Source organism: Xiphophorus maculatus, chromosome 4 (genome assembly GCF_002775205.1).
Source record: "Xiphophorus maculatus strain JP 163 A chromosome 4, X_maculatus-5.0-male, whole genome shotgun sequence".
Taxonomy (NCBI): domain Eukaryota; kingdom Metazoa; phylum Chordata; class Actinopteri; order Cyprinodontiformes; family Poeciliidae; genus Xiphophorus; species Xiphophorus maculatus.
The window spans coordinates 12,547,359-12,565,348 of record NC_036446.1 but is presented as its reverse complement, the minus strand read 5'-3'; the positions used below and the strand labels follow the sequence as shown (position 1 = coordinate 12,565,348).

At 38.9% G+C, this 17,990-nt stretch overlaps 1 protein-coding gene across 1 annotated transcript; it reads left to right on the top strand.

The window, feature by feature from the left end:
* The first annotated feature begins 6,834 nt into the window (after positions 1-6,834).
* LOC102225075 (putative trypsin-6) lies at positions 6,835-16,649 on the top strand. Its single transcript, XM_023332361.1, has 6 exons — positions 6,835-6,871; positions 12,209-12,401; positions 12,484-12,669; positions 15,932-15,993; positions 16,095-16,222; positions 16,315-16,649. The coding sequence occupies exons 1-6, from the start codon at positions 6,835-6,837 to the stop codon at positions 16,465-16,467; spliced, it is 759 nt and encodes a 252-aa protein (XP_023188129.1). The 3' UTR covers positions 16,468-16,649.
* The last annotated feature ends 1,341 nt before the right edge of the window (positions 16,650-17,990 follow it).

Genomic DNA, 17,990 nt, shown 5'->3' with positions numbered 1-17,990 from the left:
GCAGATCCTCCTGTTTGTGATTGGCAGATTCATAATGTATGTAAAAAGAAGCACACTACTAGCCAATCAGAAACAGGCCTTACTGTTATCACAGTACTTTAATCTAAGGAAATTGTTATATGACATGATCCTCAGAAATGAATTATTTGATGTTTGTTCAGATTATTTTTATAAGTGTGATGAAAATAAAGTACAGTATTTATTTACGTATTGTAAAAGAAAATGTTAAATGTGTCTGTTTGGTCCCACAGACCAAGATCCAGCATCTCTTACAGTTTAAGAAATGTTTATAAGAAATCTACAATAATTATCTGTCAAACACTTACAAACTACAATTAGGTGTTCATAACCAGAGAGACCAACCTTTACCTGACACTACAATGCTGTGAAAATTCCTATGTATCTAATTTCTATAAAATAAATGAAAATAAAAAAGGGAATTGAACCACATTTACTGATTTTACATATTTGTCAATCAATTTTATATGATTTAGTCCCTTTGAGTTTAACAGTAATTTCAACCTGGACACACACACACACACACCACGCCCCCCCTCCCCTCCCCCCCCCACACACACACAGTGAGAGAGAGAGAGAGAGAGAGAGAAAGAGAGAGAGACAGTGAGAGAGAGCGAGACAGAGAGAGAGAGAGAGACAGAGAGAGAGAAAGAGAGAGAGACAGAGAGAGAGAAAGAGAGAGAGAGAGAGGTATTAGAAAGTTTGATTGACAAATGAAAGTCTTTGGCGCTCGGACCCAGGAGAAAGACATTGCGCTGGTAACTGCTGTCAGAGAAAATGAGCCGTTTTGTAAGAAGATTAAAGACGTCTTCCTCCCTTGGGCCCTGACACTGGTGGAGGAGATGATGCTGAAGACTGAATGGACATTGAAGAAACCAGGAGCTGAAGGCGGAGGAGGGGTGGAGGAAGGTTGAAGCTCAGCCAATGAGCAGAAGCCGATGAACAGCTGGACCTTATCAAAGGAGTGACGCCTGATGATTGGAGGAGGAGACCATCACCGCTAGGTTGGAATCGAGGCGCATGACGACATTCTTGGCTGAGCAGGTGAGATGAACAGTATCTTCCAGCAGTGCCGTGCAGAGACCTTTGGAGGGGCAGGGGCTCATAGTTAAAAAAGGGCACATTGAACAAGATCTTAAAAAATCGTACAACAACATGGCAAAAATCCGTATTGGTGAAGAATCTAATATTTAATCGTATTATACTGTATCATTGTCATCATGTGGGGACAATACAAAGCAAATGTAGTTTATGTTTCCCTGATAGGTTTAATGTTGCTGTTTCTGCTGCTGACAGTCCTGGAGGGCTGAGCTGATCTGAGACTGAAGTTGTTAAACAGACCAGAGGAGAGAAGGTCTCTGGTTATGAATTTATGAAATAAGTAAATTTGCTGCTATTTTACTAATTAAACCCTAATAATATCTGACTGTTAAACCTCCATAACAACTTGGCTGCAGACTGTTTTAAAGATCAAAAAAGCTCAAAGGGGTTAACTTCATGTCATATTTCTATGTTAGCAGCTCTGAGACCTAGAATTATAAGACTGAGAAATCAAGGCAAAGAAAACTGCTGGCAGTTTAGAACCCACGTGCTGCGGTGGCTGGAGGCAACTGGGGAAAAAGATGGGGGAGTAGATGGGGCTCAGATGGGTGAAGGCCAGCATAAAGTTCAGAGGACTGGGGAACAACGGAAGGCTCTGGAGACGGCTGAGTAGCCTGGAGTCTGGAAACCGGCCACGCCATCAGCCGTACCTGTCGACCAGGTGACAGTCGAGTTGCCTGAAACCCCAAGAGGTAGACGATGTGGACAAAAATTATGATGAATAATGATGATTTAACAAAGTGAATCACAGAAATCCAGACAGCATAGGTGAGTAGCAGAATGCATGCAGCTGTGTGCGTATGAGCAGATAAAACAAAGACAAAGAGTCCTTTTGTCCATAACAGAGTGTTCCTTATGAATTTCTTGTCTATAAAATCACAAGTTTCATAGTTTCTTTTACAAAGAACATTTTAGTCACATTAGTCTTCTTGTTTTTCACAATGTAGCATCAGGGCTTTTTTCTATTTTTGTATTTATGTTTGTCCTTAACTTAATCTTTGTTAGCACATTAGCTCCACTTTACACCACACTAACTTTTAGCCACATAGACCAGATATATATATATTTTTTCAGTTAGCAGATAAATATGTAATCACGTCTCTAATTAGTCAAATCTCAGACTGTTACTCGCCGGTTCAGCTTGTTTCTCCACGCCACTGATCCTCATCCCTTCTCTCTGGCTTCCTCATGGTCTCTTCATGTCTCTGGTTTGGGTTTATTTTTGTTCCTTGAATTTTTTTATTTTTTTATAAGTTTGATTTTTAATTAAATTTACAACAGAAGTTTTATGTCTCCTGCCTGCTGCATTTGGGTCCACACTTCAACCACACACATCATGACAGACGGTGTTAATGCATTGGACTTTAAAGGCACTCTGTCCATCATGGTCAGTTGGAATGAGCATATGTAATGTGTTGCAGTGTATTGTATGATGCACTGGTGACCAGTGTAGTGGTTTGTGTGCATTTACAAAATAAAAACCCATATTAAAACAAGAAAATGGCTTTTGGATAGCTGTGGATTGTCCGCAATGCATGAAATTGGTTATATATACCAATTTATGGTATATATAACCATGCATTATTTCGGACCATAATGCATGAAATTGGTTATATATATAATGCATGGTCTGAAATGCTAACAGGGTGGTGTTTCTGGTGTTTCTCAGTCATGAAATATATTTGGAGCCTCAGTTGTGCAGAAGTTTGTGAAGTCAATATCCTACCTGTGAGACACAGAGTGAACTTAGTTCCTGTGAGTTTTGTTGTCAAACAAAATGTGTAAGTTCATTTGAAATATGTAACGAAAAATGATTTCATGTGGCATATAGTAATGAATCCTACAGCAAGGCTGCAGACAGTAAAACAAATAAAATGTTTTTATACACTCTATGTTTAAGTCACATTCATGCAGGCGTCCACTGCAGGTCAAGGACTATCAAACATGTTCAAGATTATTTCAATACAGCAGTGGTACCAAGTCAGGGTTTTCCAAGTCTCAAGTCTTTATCCTTAAACCCCGAGTCAAGTGTCAAGTCTGAAACATAGAATTTCAAGTCTTTTGAGTCTTTTTTTAAAAACCCTGTTGCAATTATATGTTAAATGGAAATTATAGATCATGTTCTTTTTTAAATTTGTATTTATCTCATATCTTGATAAAACAGGCAGTTGAACACAAAGTATAAAGGTATCAATTATTGGTATCAATAAAGACAAGTTGTGGGAATAAAGTTTGTAAGAATCATTAACCAGGATGTGCTGTGGTGACGCATGGGTTAAGCACCACCCACATAAGGAGGCCTTAGTCCTCGACGTGGCTGTTGCAGGTTCGATTCCTGGCCTGACAACCTTTTGCTGCATTTCTTCCCCCTTCTCTCATTACCCACTTTCCTGTCAATTAACTATCAAATAAAGGTCACTAGAGCCAATAAAAACCTTTAAAAAAAGAATCATTAACCAAGACACAAGTTGTTGTAGTTCACTCATTTTCCCCTCTGTGCACCACTAAGGTCCGTTTACCAGTTTAAGAGTTTACCAGTTTACCAGCTTAAGACCCGACTAAAATCCTAGTATCTTTACCTTGAGGAATAATGAGCTTTGGTTAAATATAAAACAGGGTTTAATGCAGAAAATGTTCAGATGTTTCACATCATCCAATTGGAACAGATACAGAGTGACTTTCACCGTCCAGCGCTGGGCTCCACTCAGCTCACCTTAGAATAAATACCAAGTGAAGCAAAGATTGTAGAGCAAGTTCTGCTTTATTTTCTCCTCATTCTGCTCCCTCTCTAAGGTTTTCCTGCCTTAATCAGTTTTTGTTTATGTGTGACTGTCTTCACTCTTAAATGTTATGGTTGTGTCAGCGTGCAGCTGAGTGCATGTGAGCAGATAAAACAGAAAAGACAAAGAGTCCTTTTGTCCATAACAGAGTGTTCCTTTTGAATTTATTGTAACACTTCTTGTCTATAAATTCACAAGTTTCATAATTTCTTTTAGAAAGGACATTTTAGTTACATTCGTCTTTTTGTTTTTCACGATGTAGCATCAGGGTATTTTTCTATTTTTGTATTCATGATTGTCCTTAACTTGATCTTTGTTAGCGCATTAGCTCCACTTTACACCAAACTAACTTTTAGCCACATAAAACAGATGTATTTTTTTTTTTTTTTTGATTAGCAGATTCATATATAATCATGTCTCTAATTATTTAAATCGCAGACTGTTACTCGCCAGTTCGTCTTGTTATTCCATGCCACTGCTCCTCATCCCTTCTCCCTGGTTTCCTCCTGGTCTCTTCATGTCTCTGGTTTGGATTTATTTTTGTCCCTTGTACTTTTTTTGCAAATTTGATTTTTAATTAAATGTACAACAGAATTTTTACGTCTCCTGCCTGCTGAATTTGGGTCCACACTTCAGCCACACACATCATGACAGACGGTGGTAATGCATTGGACTTTAAAGCCACTCTGTCCATCATGGTCAGTTTGGAATGAATATATGTAATGGAAACATTTAAATATGAATATAAATAGTTTTTTAAGAACCACAATAAAATCTAACTTTGTTACAAAATAAAATGGCAACAATGGACTTTTTCTCTTCAAGTTAAGAACTAAAATATAAAAATGTTATTATAGCCAAAATATTTGCTGGAATTGGTGCTTATTGTATATCTATTATATAGTTTCCATTTGGAAACTACATCTGTAGCTCTAGTCTTTAGGGGTTGCTTCATGTCACAATATATATTTTTACCTGAAGAGTTTCTACAGTAGAATGAGGGACTGGATATTCCTGAGTTGGTGAGCATGCTTTTTTATCTGTCGGCCATATTTTATTTAACAAAATTTTCTTGCACTTGCAGTGGATGGCCAGTAGTTGGCAGTGTATTGTATGATGCACTAGTGACCACGTTAGTGGTCCCTGTGCATTAGCAAAATAAAAACCCATATAAACAAAAGAAAATGGCTTTTGGACAGCTGTCCACTGCCCATGAAATGGGTTATATATACAGTATAATGGATGCACTGAGATACTAACAGGGTGGTGTTTCTGGTGTTTCTCAGTCATGAAATATATTTGGAGCCTCAGTGGTGCAGAAGTTTGTGACTAGCATGGAGATTATCATGGAGGCTAGCACAGACACTAGCAAGGAGACTAGGAGGGAGACTAGCATAATGGCTAGGATTGGGCTGCACAGTGGCGCCGTTGGTAGCGCTGTTACCTTGCAGCAAGAAGGTCCTGGATTTGATTCCCGGGGTCTTTCTGCATGGAGTTTGCATTTTCTCCCTTTGCTTGCATGGGTTCTCTCTAGGTACACTGACTTCGTCCCACAGCCACAAAACATGACTGTTAGGTTAACTGGTCACTCTAAATTCTCCTTTGGTGTGAGTGTGAGTTTGTGTGCATGGTTGTTTGTCCTGTCTGTCTCTGTATTGCCCTGCGATGGACTGGTGACCTGTCCAGGGTGACCCCATCTCTCTCCCAAAATATCTCGCTTGAGATAGGCACCAGCAGCCCTCTTGAAAATGGATTAATGGCTAGCATGGAGACTTGCACAGAGGCTAGTACGAACACTAGCATGTAGACTAGATCTCCCACACTTTGAAAACCTCTGGACTTCACTGAAGATCAAGTTTTGTATTTTGTCGTTTATTGTGTAATGATTGATTGGAACATGTCATGTTTATTTCAACGCTAACTGAGAGTAATATTTGCTTTGTTTAATATTTTAAATGTTGTGGCACAGTTTGAGCCTTTTGCTAACAAAATGTGTCACTTTGACATTAAGTGCTGCTGTTCAGCCTCTTGTGTTCACAAATGTATCAAATCAATCAAGAAAAACAGTGAAAGCAAAGAATCATGAATGATGTTTGAGGTCTGTGTCTTTAATAAAAAGAATCACATTGGTTAAAATTTTACCACAAGTTTCTCTTAAATGTGTTTTAAAATTCTGAATTGTTTTCATTTCATTGGGGGAATTTCTGTGAGTTTAAATTTTTGTTGTAATTTTGCATTTACAACAAATGCAAAAGCTCTTTACCACCCAACACTGTAATATTGTTCTTTTTCAAAATAAAACAATCTGATCGTACAGGGTCATTTTCACAGCTCATCAGTAAACAAAATGATTCTAGTTTCAGGAGCAAAGGCAGATGTGAATTCTTGTAGATTGGAAACCAAACAGTTTTTTTCTTAAAAACAAAAACTGAAAACAAGGAGAAGTTGCCCTTTCTTCAGAAAATCAGTTTTATTTTTTAGAGTTATAATCAAGTTTTCCCTTGAGCAAAACTCACTGCAAGCTTGTGCACTGCAAAAACCCAAAATTTACCAATCAATTTTAGTCTATTTTCTAGTTCAAATCTCTCAGTTCACTTGAGATAAAGCAAAACTAATTTACAAGTAAGTTTGAGGCAAAATATAGGAGCTGCTTGTTTTGAGTCAATTACTTAATATTGATGAAAACGTTTGGTTTCATTGATTATTCAGCCAGTAGAGGGGGAAATGTTTTGATAGTGAAATAATATGTCAATGCAACAAAAACTCTGTTCAAGTTTCTTTAGAACGATGAGATGTTAAGGTTTCTCTGTATGCAGATGATAGCGCAGATGGTTGTCTGTTCTGTGATTGGTGGCTTTCTTTCCAACAGGAAGTTGTGAACAGAGTTTAAAAGCTGCTGCAGGACTGCAGACATTCACAGGAAGCTGGACCAGCAATGGCTCTGCTGAAGGTTCTGCTGCTGCTGGGGCTGGGTGAGTCGGAAACACCAGACACACTGGAGACACTTCAATCAATCAATTAATCAAATTTTATTTGTATAGCACATTTCAGCAGCAAGGCATTTCAAAGTGCTTTACATCATTACAAACACAGAAACAACATAGAATCAATAATCAAAACACAGCATTAAGTCAAGTTACATCAATACATTTGTAATTGATTACATTTCAAATACAATTCTAAACAGGTGGGTTTTCAGTTGAGATTTAAAAGAACTCAGTGTTTCAGCTGTTTTACAGTTTTCTGGAAGTTTGTTCCAAATTTGTGGTGCATAGATGCTGAAAGCTGCTTCTCCTCGTTTGGTTCTGGTTCTGGGGATGCAGAGCAGACCAGAACCGGAAGACCTGAGAGGTCTGGAAGGTTGATACAACAACAGCAGATCTTTAATGTATTGTGGTGCTAAGCCGTTCAGTGACTTATAAACTAACAACAGTATTTTAAAGTCTATTCTTTGAGCTACAGGGAGCCAGAGTAGGGACTTTAAAACTGGTGTTATGTGCTCTATCTTCCTGGTTTTAGTGAGAACGCGAGCAGCAGCGTTTTGGATTAGCTGCAGCTGTTTGATTGATTTGTTGGACAGACCTGTGAAGACGCTGTTGCAATAATCAATGCGACTAAAGATAAACACATGGATGAGTTTCTCTAGATCTGACTGAGACATTAGTCCTTTAATCCTGGAAATGTTCTTCAGGTGATAGAAGGCCGACTTTGTAACTGTCTTTATGTGGCTCTGGAGGTTCAGGTCAGAGTCCATCACTACTCCCAGGTTTCGGGCCTGATCGCTGGTTTTCAGTTGTAATAACTGAAGCTGTGCATTGACTCTAGATCGTTCCTCTTTAGGTCCAAAAATAATAACTTCAGTTTTGTTTCTGTTCAGCTGGAGAAAGTTTTGGCACATCCACACATTTATCTGTTCTAAGCATCTGTTCAGTGATTGGATGGGCTCTGAGTCACCTGGTGACATCGTAATGTAGAGCTGTGTGTCATCTGCATAGTTATGGTAGCTAATATTATTTCCTGTTATAACCTGAGCTAGTGGGAGCATATAAATATTAAATAAAAGGGGTCCTAGGATTGAACCTTGGGGTACCCCACATGTGACCTTTGACCTCTTTGATGAAAAGTTTTTAATTGAAACAAAGAAATCCCTGTTCTTTATGTAGGATTCAAACCAGTTAAGCACTGGACCGGAGAGTCCGACCCAACTCTCCAGTCGATTCAGTAATATGTCATAGTCAATATTGTCAAAAGCTGCACTGAGGTCCAACAGAACCAGCACTGTGGTTCTGCCACAGTCCGTATTTATATGGATGTCATTGAACACTTTTACGAGGGCGGTCTCTGTGCTGTGGTGAGCACGAAAACCAGACTGGAAGGAGTCAAAGAGGTTGGTTATAGTTAGGAAGCTAGTTAATTGTTTACACACATCTTTTTCAATAATTTTGCTGATGAATGGGAGGTTGGAGATCGGCCTGTAATTCTGCATTAGTGATTTGTCCAGATTGTTCTTTTTTATAAGTGGTTTGATTACTGCTGTTTTCAAAGCCTGGGGGAAAATGCCTGATGAGAGCAATGAGTTTACTATTTGGATCAGATCAGCAGCAATAACACGCAGGACTTTCTTAAAGAAATGTGTGGGTAAAACATCCAGACAGCAGGAACTGGAGCTTATTTGACTTATAATTTCCTGTAGGGTTTTATAATTAAGTAGTTGAAATTGGGTCATTTTTCCTGTATTTGTTTTGTTTGGGCAGAGTCCCAGCTCTACCGGTGTGTATTGGGAAGCCTCGACCAATGGTGTTGCTGTCCTCCATTTATGTAGTTCATTGGAAATATTCACACCCTTACTGATAATCAGGTCCAGTGTGTGTCCTTGTGTCATGTTGGCGTTTAAGCTTTTTGCCCACATGCAGAACACCACAGAGAACGGAAATCAGTTAAAGATTTTTTATTGAAGAAAACAAAGTAATGTGATATGGTGGGGATCCTGGGGTGGAGTCTGGAAGACAGCGGAAAACTGCAGAACAGGAGGAGATGGTGAGTTCGAGTCTAATGGGAAACGGGAGTTGCGATAGGACTAGATCGGTTCTTACTTTGGAAAGAATGATCACAATCAAGAAGGTTGTCTGTGGGTTCCAGACTGAAGTCAACGGATCCGGCTTCTGTAAACAAGCGGGGATCCTAGACAAGGAGGCTGCGGTGGAGGGCGGGCAGGTAAGTGCTTACTTGACGGAGGTGGAGGTGAGGTCCGACTGCCAGCCGATGAAAACTGAGAATCTTGAGATCTGACGGGAGAGGTGAAAACGAGACTCGGGCAACCAGTGGGTACAGTCCACGGTGTCACGAGGAGGGCTTTAACCAAAAAGCCAGGATGGAAACCACTCTGGAGAATCCAAATCGTCTCGAGGAGTAAACAATTCCTGAAGAGCACAGAGGACAACAAAGAGTTACTTAGAGGGAAAAAGCTCAGAGGACTAGCTCCGAGGGGCTCAGTTTACCAAGCAGGTAAACTGCGGCATCGAAGTGCTGGCAGTCAGCTTCTTTAACCTCCAGAGGATGATGAGATGATGACTGCAAGGTGCTTAAAACCCATGGGCGCGCCTCCCAGGTAGACAGCCTCTGGCTCCATCTAGTGGGCAACAGTGATGCTACAGACCCACACCAGGAAGAGGGGAAAAGAAAAACAAAAAGGAAAAAGGACCAAGACCCCCAGAACCCGACACCTTGAGTGTGTGCTGCTTGTTTGACATGTTGTGTTAGACCAAAAGTCTCTAAAATATTAGCGAGCTTTTTTGCCCCTCTGTCTTGGGGGTTGTCAACATGAATGTTGAAATCACCGACAATTATTAAACAATCATAATCAATACATATGAGAGATAGAAGCTCATTGAAGTCAGTGAAGAAATTTTCCACAAAAGTTGGAGTTTTGTATAGAGTTACTGTCAAAGTTTGTTTGTGGCCTTTAACCTCAATTCCAAGATATTCAAAAGAGGTGGAGTGACCCAAAGAGATTTTACTACAATTTATGGTATTCTTAAATATTGAAGCCACGCCTCCTCCGTTTTTATGTTTTCTATTCTCACTGAAGAAATTGTAGTTAGGAGGCGCAGATTCAATTAGTATGATCGGTTCATTATTATCATTCAACCATGTTTCTGTCAGAAACATAACATCGATATTATGGTCAGTGATGAAATCATTAATTAATAGAGCTTTAGCACAGAGAGATCTGGTATTTAAAAGAGCTAGTTTAAGTGACTTGGAGGCCAAGAGTTCTTCAGTCTGAGGTTCCTTTAGGCAGGGGATCAGTCTGATGTTTGAATTAAAACAGCTGTATTTTATGTTTCTGTTTCTTGTAAATTTTCTTGTAGTGATCCGGACAGGTAATGTCCTGTTTTGCAGTGCCGGGGGGCCAGACACATTCTGGAGTAAGAAGGGTGTAAAGATAAAATCTGGACCCCGGCCTCAGACCTCAGAAACGCAGAGTGATGGATCCTCTGGGAAGTCAGAGGCAGGTGGCTTAAATGAAGTGAGATCTGCTATGTGAGCGCTAAGGAGAGACGTCCCAAGTACAACCTGTTGATTAATTCCATCTGTAAATTTAAGAAACTCCGGTCCAGAAGACATTTCTTCATGTGTATCTTATGAATCCTGTGAATGAGTGGGTGAGCAGAGAAGGAGGGGAGAAGGAGGAAGGGAACCAGTCGCTCCGTCTTCAGTCGATGTTGTATCAGCTTGTTTTGAAACTGGTTGTTCCTGATATGCAGAGGGTTTCATCCTAGTCAGACATCCTTGAGCCTGTTCTTCTGAAGCGATGATCACGTTGTTGTCCTTGTTGATAAGATGAGAAATATTTGCAGTGAGCAGCTTTATCCCATGTTTATTAAGATTGCGTCCACCTCTTCCAAAAAGGTGAAAGCGCTGCCAATAGATCCAGAGGTTATCGATAAAGGTCACTGAGCTGGCAGAGCAGGTTTTAATCAGCCATTTGTTTATCATATCCAGCCTGGAGTGTTTTTTGTCTCCCCATTGAGGTGATGGAATTGGACCACTGAGAAATGACTTCATTTTTAACTTTCCCATAGTGTTCAGAAGAATATTAAAGTCCTTTTTCAGAATCTCAGATTTCTGCTTTGCCAGATCGTTGGCTCCAACATGCACAACTAAAGACTCAATATCTGGCTGATCAGCGGTTAGCGAAAGAACTTTACAAGTTAAATCAGATACAGTGTCACCAGCACATCTTCAGTGTGTCAGATACAGTGTCACCAGTGTCACCAGGAAAAGAAATCACTCTCGTTTTCTTGGGATTGCAAACATGACTGATTCCATTTACTGCCTCATCTCCAACAATAAGCACTTTTGGCATACCTTTCGTTTTCCTGGTAGCGGCTTTGTCCATTGGGGCTTTGGGGGGTGGATGTGTTGGTCTTGCCTCATTGTTGATGTTTGGAAGCGAGGTTTCACTCAGAGGCTCAGGCTGGAGTGCAGAAAATCTGTTTTTCAGTGGGATTCCCACAGAATCAGAATGTTTTGAGGCTTGGGCTGGTCGCTTTGTTCTTGGGAGCGGGGTCGGTGGAACCGTTTTGGTTGCAGCTGCTTGTTTGTTTTTCTTTGGTGGAACAGGTGTTAAGGATTGAAGGTGGGTTTCGGCTCAGAGCCGGCCACGCTGATTTGTCCAGGTGAGGGGTTCTCCCTGTTAGTCGCCTCATCGGATCTGCGGTGTGAGACTTTTGCTTCGGCTTGGCACCCAGAGCGTTCCAGGGTGGGCTGCTTGATGCGAGGCGTACGACCTCTCCGTTGATTTGAGGAAGAGTTGTCTGATTTCCACAGTTAGCTTTGATTTCAAAGTTCACCTCCAGCTGTTTGATCTTCACTTCTATAGACTGAAGTCGTTGTATAATACTGCTAATGTCCTTGGGGTCGGCTGGAGGCATTTTGTCCTGGTTCAACTTGGAGATGAAGAAAAGTAAGGTAAAAATAAAAGTAAGAAAATCCCCCAGTCCTTAGGTTTGTAGTAATCCAGTTATGATGTTGAAAATGTGAATATAACTATAAAAACTGTCACTTTAAAAATAGCTCAGGCAAAGTTATCAGTAAAGATGGGAGAGAGCAGGACACTTCCACTGGTTCCATTGAGGCTGCTGCTCTCTGTGACTCTCAAACTTCCCTCTGATTCTGTTTCAGGCTGAAACTTCTTTGCATATAAACTGTGATGCTTTTTAATCTTTAACTGTTTATCCTTTTTCTGTTCCAGCAGCCATGTTTGCACCTGATTTCTGAGTAAAGTCCTCCTTTTTCTTCTTCAGGTGTTTCAGTGAACTCAGATGTTTCTCTGCAGAAGAGAATCATTGGAGGTCAAAAGTGTTATGACACGGAGCGTCTTTATCATGTTCGGCTGGAGAGCAGCAATGGTACTCATATGAACCGCTGTGGAGGATCTCTGATCCGTCCTCAGTGGATCCTGACTGCAGGTCACTGCTGGAAGGCTGAGCGAGGATGGTAGGAAAGAAACATGAAGACAGTTTTATCTGCAGATGATCAGGTTTTCTGTCTGTTCATTATAATCTAACCTTTTCTTCAGGACTATTGCGGCAACTTTAAAAGTTCATCCACGGACTGCTTGGCAGCAGAGACAGGTAATCCTACAAGCTCCTAAGATTTATACGCGTTTCGGCCAGCAGCATAACGTCATGTTGCTGAAGCTTGAGACACCAGTAAGAGATGTCCCACTTGCTCAGCTACCAGACTGCAGGCGTCGTCTTCAAGTGTAAGTGTTTCACTGATCAACACCATGAATTCAGGTTTTCTGTCTCCACTCCTCCAGTCTTCCTTCTTCTTTCCTTTTTTTATGGTGTTTGGCAAACAACTTATAAGTGCATTACCGCACCTTTCATACTGGAGTATGGATCAGATGTTTAACCTAATCGTTAATTATAATCTCCCCATAATGCCCATTCGTCTTAGAAAACTAAAATGCTGCTAAAAACTACATCCCCAGATGATTTCTGAAACAATTCCCTAATATCAAATTCATTTTTATTCCTTCTTAAATCTCTAAGTAACTTATCTATTTCCTGAACATATTTATTACATTCTAAAAAAATATGTTGTACTGTTTCTAATTTTCCACAATAATTACAACAACTGGTATTATGTGTATTAATTATTTTAATTCTGTATATCCACATCTGATTCTAGATATAACAGCTTCTTCTTTTTTTAATTCTATTACATTTCCTTAATTCCCCAACTTTTTTTGGATACTATAATAAAACCTATTGCCTCCTCTATCCCAGTGCTCTTGCCATTTCTTCTTGATATACATTTTAATAATATTCTTTACCTAATTTTTACTTATTTTAATATTTAAATCAACAATATTCTTCTTTGCTGCACTCTTAGCAAAACTATCGGCCAACTCATTTCCTACCACACCAATGTGGGCAGGAATCCAAACTAGTCTAACATGAGAACCATAATTTTTAATTCTAAAAATTGAGAGAATTATATCCAATATAATATCTTGCCTTGATTCTGAATTTAACTCTTGAATACTTATTAATGCACTACTTGAATCTGAACAAATTAAAACCTCTCTGTCTTGTTTCCTCAATCCATTCTAAAGCCATTAAAATAGCCATTAATTCACCTGTATACACTGTCAATTTATCTGTTATTCTTTTATTTCTCATAATATTTAAATCTAGAATTACAAATTATATATCTATCATTTAACATTTTAGAAGCATCTGTATATATTTGTATATACTCTGAATATTCTCTTTCTATATAACTTTCCACCTCTTTCTTTTCTAACTGTCTCCCTTTGTTCAATAAGTTTAAATCAACTTCAACCTGTCCAAAGATCCATGATGGAATAACAACCACAGGACTAATTAGAAAGTTAACTATTCCAACGGTTAATTATTATTATCATAATTATTATAATTGTTAATTATTTATGATTAACCAGCCAAAACTATTAATTTGTTTCTTTTTCTTGACAAGGTTGCAGTGTAACATATGAAGGATGAACTTCATTATGTCCTTTAATATTTGTCCAGTAAATTATGGCTAGTTGTTCTCTCCTGAGCTCCAGTGGCATCTCACCCATCTCAACCTGTAGAGCTGAATCTGGAGTAGTTTTCATCGCTGCACAACAAAGTCTTAATGCCTGATATTCTCTTCTGTTTTTTTTAATGAACTACTTGAAGCTGAATTGTATAAAATACATCCATAATCATAAATTGATCTAATTAGTCCAATATAAATGGTCTTTAATGCATTCCCATCTTCCCCTCATTCTTTGCTTTCAAACATCTCATTATATTCATTTAAAAAAAACAAACAACTTTTTTCAACTATTTTACCTACATGTATTTTCCATGTAACTTTTTTTTTTTTATCAAACCAGATACCCAAACATTTAATTTGATCCTTCTATAACATCCCCATATAATTTGAGATTTACATTAATATTTAATTTTCTATTTGTAAAAACAACAAATTTAGACTTGGATGTTGAGAATCTAAATCCCCATCCTAAGGCCCAAGCTTCTACACTATTTAATGCTTCTTGTAGTTTCCTATTTACAAATTCTGTATTTTTCTCCTCTTCCAAATAATACCATCATCTGCAAATAATGAGACACCAAAACATTTATACTACTAAAAATATCATTAATCATTATAATCAATAGCATAGAACTTATATTACCTTGGGGAGTACCATTCTCTACTTGATATTTTGAACTTATTTGCCCTCCTATTTTTGCTCTAATATTTGTGTTTCATGTTTCTTGAATGCATATTATATCTGGTTTTGTATATAGATTATTAATGCAGCCTTTAAATTTCTGGCCATTTGCTATTAGACTGTGAGCTTTCCATTGTAATATTAGAATTATGTGACGATTTGAGAAGCGTCAGCTTCAGATGATTTTTCCCCATGTCCAAGTTCATCATGGTTTTTCCCCCCCCCAAGATAAATCTTTGACATTAAAAAACATTGTAGCTGCCTTTACTATGATTTTTATTTTTTTAGTTTAGTTCTTGCTTGTTCTGAGCAATTTATGATATATGCAAGAAAAGGAATACATTTTTCTAATGTAATATTACATTGATTGTCTGCCACTCTTGATTTTATCATTAGTTTTTGGATCATTATTATTTTTTTTACTTCTTCCACTCCTCCAGCATAAGCAATTCTTTTATCAGTTTTAAGTTTTTGAATTTCAGCTGCCTTTTTTCTTATCATGTATCTTGCATATTCTGCAGTATGACTTCCTCCACAGTTACATTTAACAGGATTATTTCCACACTCACCATAAGGATGTTCACCTCCACATTCCTTAAGACGTTAGCTAGTTCTACATCTCCAATAACTTTCTATAATCCATTTGACAAACTGATAGGACTTACTCCAATCATATCTTGTCCAGCCTTAAATTTTAATAAAACATTAAAATCTTCCATCATTATTTTCTTGCTTATCTCAACTCTTCTTCCTCATCCTCAAGAGATTCTTTTACCAGCATTTAGTCCCCTTTTAACCTTATCGTTCCCCCTTCCTCTCTTCTATTTTCTACCATAGATCATCCTATGTCTACATTTTCATCTTCTGAAAGCCCCCCACTACAACTAGCCATCTTGATCCACTCACAATCCAGTTTATGCCAAAACCACCTTTAAATTCAATTTATTACTCGCCAGACGTTGGAGCGAATGTTCTCTTATCAGCAACAGCCACATCCTCGACTCCCTCCTCCAGTCCTGCTGCCTCTGCTTCAGCACACCTGAGTCAGGTAATCAGGCCACCAGCAGAACCAGAACCTGTTTAGCTCAGGTGTGTTGGACCAGAGACACATGTAAAGGACACAGGACACACTGAGGACTGGAGGTGGACACTCCTGTGTCAGTGGATGAAGTCCTTCATGGATTTCTTTTCTGTTCTTTCATTGTTCTTCATAACAATTAATTTTCTATATTGTTATCTTGTATATTTACATTTTATTCTTATTGTGTTTTAGAGGTGATGTTGTTCAGCTGGCAGGAGAGGGAGCAACAACCACTGGCCCCAATAATCAGCACTGTGAGAGAAATATTGAAGTTATGAGAATAAAATCTTTGTTTCTGTCTCTACAGAGACGGTCGAGTGAAGAACATGTTAATGATTCTCATATTTCTCTACAGTGCCCCCCAATTCTCCTATTCCTGCACATCTTCAGTGTGTCGACATGAGAGTTATTCGGGTTTCTGTCGTCACGCCGACATTTGGCCATTTATTCTATGTTGAAACACCAAACAAGGATGTCTGCTATGTAAGTTTGTTTCTTCAATATCTCTTTACAGCGATTAGAAGACTTTTCTGTTTTACAACATACATAAATATATCAATAAAATTTTTCTACAGGGCGATGATGGTGGAGCAGTGGTGTACAACGGCATGATTTATGGTGTGATTTCTTTTGGTGGACCAGACTACTACACATGTCGCAAACCAGCTGCAGTCATGGATGTCTGTGAATATCTGGGGTGGATAAAATTTACAGTTGGGCTTATTTAAACATAAACTATCATGAAATAAAATTCTCATCAAATTTCCTCTCACATATAATTTTATAATTGTATCTTCATCTTTTTGATGCACATGTTTGTAGAATTAGAATAAATGAATTGTTTTGTTGTATTTTTCTCACCTGATCTTGACCTCCCTAATGGAGCTTTCTCTGCCTCAGAAAGGCAAAATAAATCAATAAATGCATGAAGAAGAAACATTTCCTGGCTGATCGTCTTTACATTCATGGTTCAGTTTGTTCACTTGATATTTTCCCTGAACTGAGTCTAAAAATGTGACCAGTTTTAAATCACATGAAGAGGAACACCAGAAGTAATTTATTTATTCATTTTTTTTCTCCTCACTGGCAAAAACTTTATATATGTGTCACATGCAGATGAAGTAAAGATGAACACAATGAGATGCTGATTATTCTGAACTCTTTTACCAGGGGAACCAAGACAAAATGACCCAAATATAAATCGAATTAGACAGAGTATTTATCCATCCATGCATTTTCTAACACTTTTTCCCTAGTTTGGTTGGGAACAGAGTATTTATATTTATGAAAACTTTCATTTGTTCAACAACAACAACAACAACAAAAAAACAAAATATAAACAAATATAACATAAATAACAATGAGACAAACAAAAGTCACAAATAATATAAACATTTTTTTACTGATTATTCTGTCCAATGTAGTGTTTCTGACAAAACAAAAACTCTTTAGTTTGTTTGTCTTCAAGTTCACTGTCTACAAACTTCTTGAAATTCTCAAAGCTGTCGTAAACAATGCCTTCAAAAACAGAAGTGGTGGATCTCCTAGTTGCTGGGCAAAAGGTAAATATTTTTTGGCTACTTCCAGCAGTTTTGTTTTTGGAGGGTGTGTATCGCTTCTTCTGTCCACCACACTGGGGTATTTTGCAGACCCCGCAAGGCCTCAAGGATTTATGAGGCTTGGTTGGCCTGGCTGTCAGCGCAGGAGGGGGAGCTGAAGGTACGAAGTTCTGGCCGTTGGAGGTTCTGCAGAGCATCATGGACGGCGCCTGTGGCTGAGCAGGAACCACAACCAGGACCGGGGCTGCAGACAATCTGGGGGGGATGTAAGTGGCCACCGGGGGTTTGGGCTGGATGTTCCGCTGTGGTTCTCCTAACCTGTAGAAATAAAAGTAAATGTGATGATGAGTTTCTATGTTCATGAGCAATATCATAAAACCTCACCAACACATATAGTAGTCTAGAGTTAGTTTGAATATGCAGCTGATAAATCCACCTCAATAAAGGGTCCATATTTCTGAAACAGCTTACCTCTGCTTCTGACCATGCCTTTCCCCAGCCACATGAGGAAGGCTCAGGTACTGGACCTGAGGTCGGCTTGGATCTGGCAGGGAAGCCGGGAGCGTTGGAGCGGCTGGCATTGGTGCCTCAGACAGCACTCTGCGGTGGAGCTTCACCTTAGGGATGACAGTCGCAATGAAGGTGGAGATGAATTTTGAGTTCAAGTTGGGTAGAGGAATGGAGAGACTGTT

What these genes read in the sequence shown, in the direction of transcription:
- LOC102225075 (XM_023332361.1), top strand. Translation starts at nt 6,835, where the DNA reads ATGGCTCTGCTGAAGGTTCTGCTGCTGCTGGGGCTGG. An exon ending in TCTGCTGCTGCTGGGGCTGG is followed by an intron (nt 6,872 to 12,208) that starts GTGAGTCGGAAA and finishes TTTCTTCTTCAG; the next exon opens with GTGTTTCAGTGAACTCAGAT. An exon ending in TGGCCCCAATAATCAGCACT is followed by an intron (nt 15,994 to 16,094) that starts GTGAGAGAAATA and finishes ATTTCTCTACAG; the next exon opens with TGCCCCCCAATTCTCCTATT.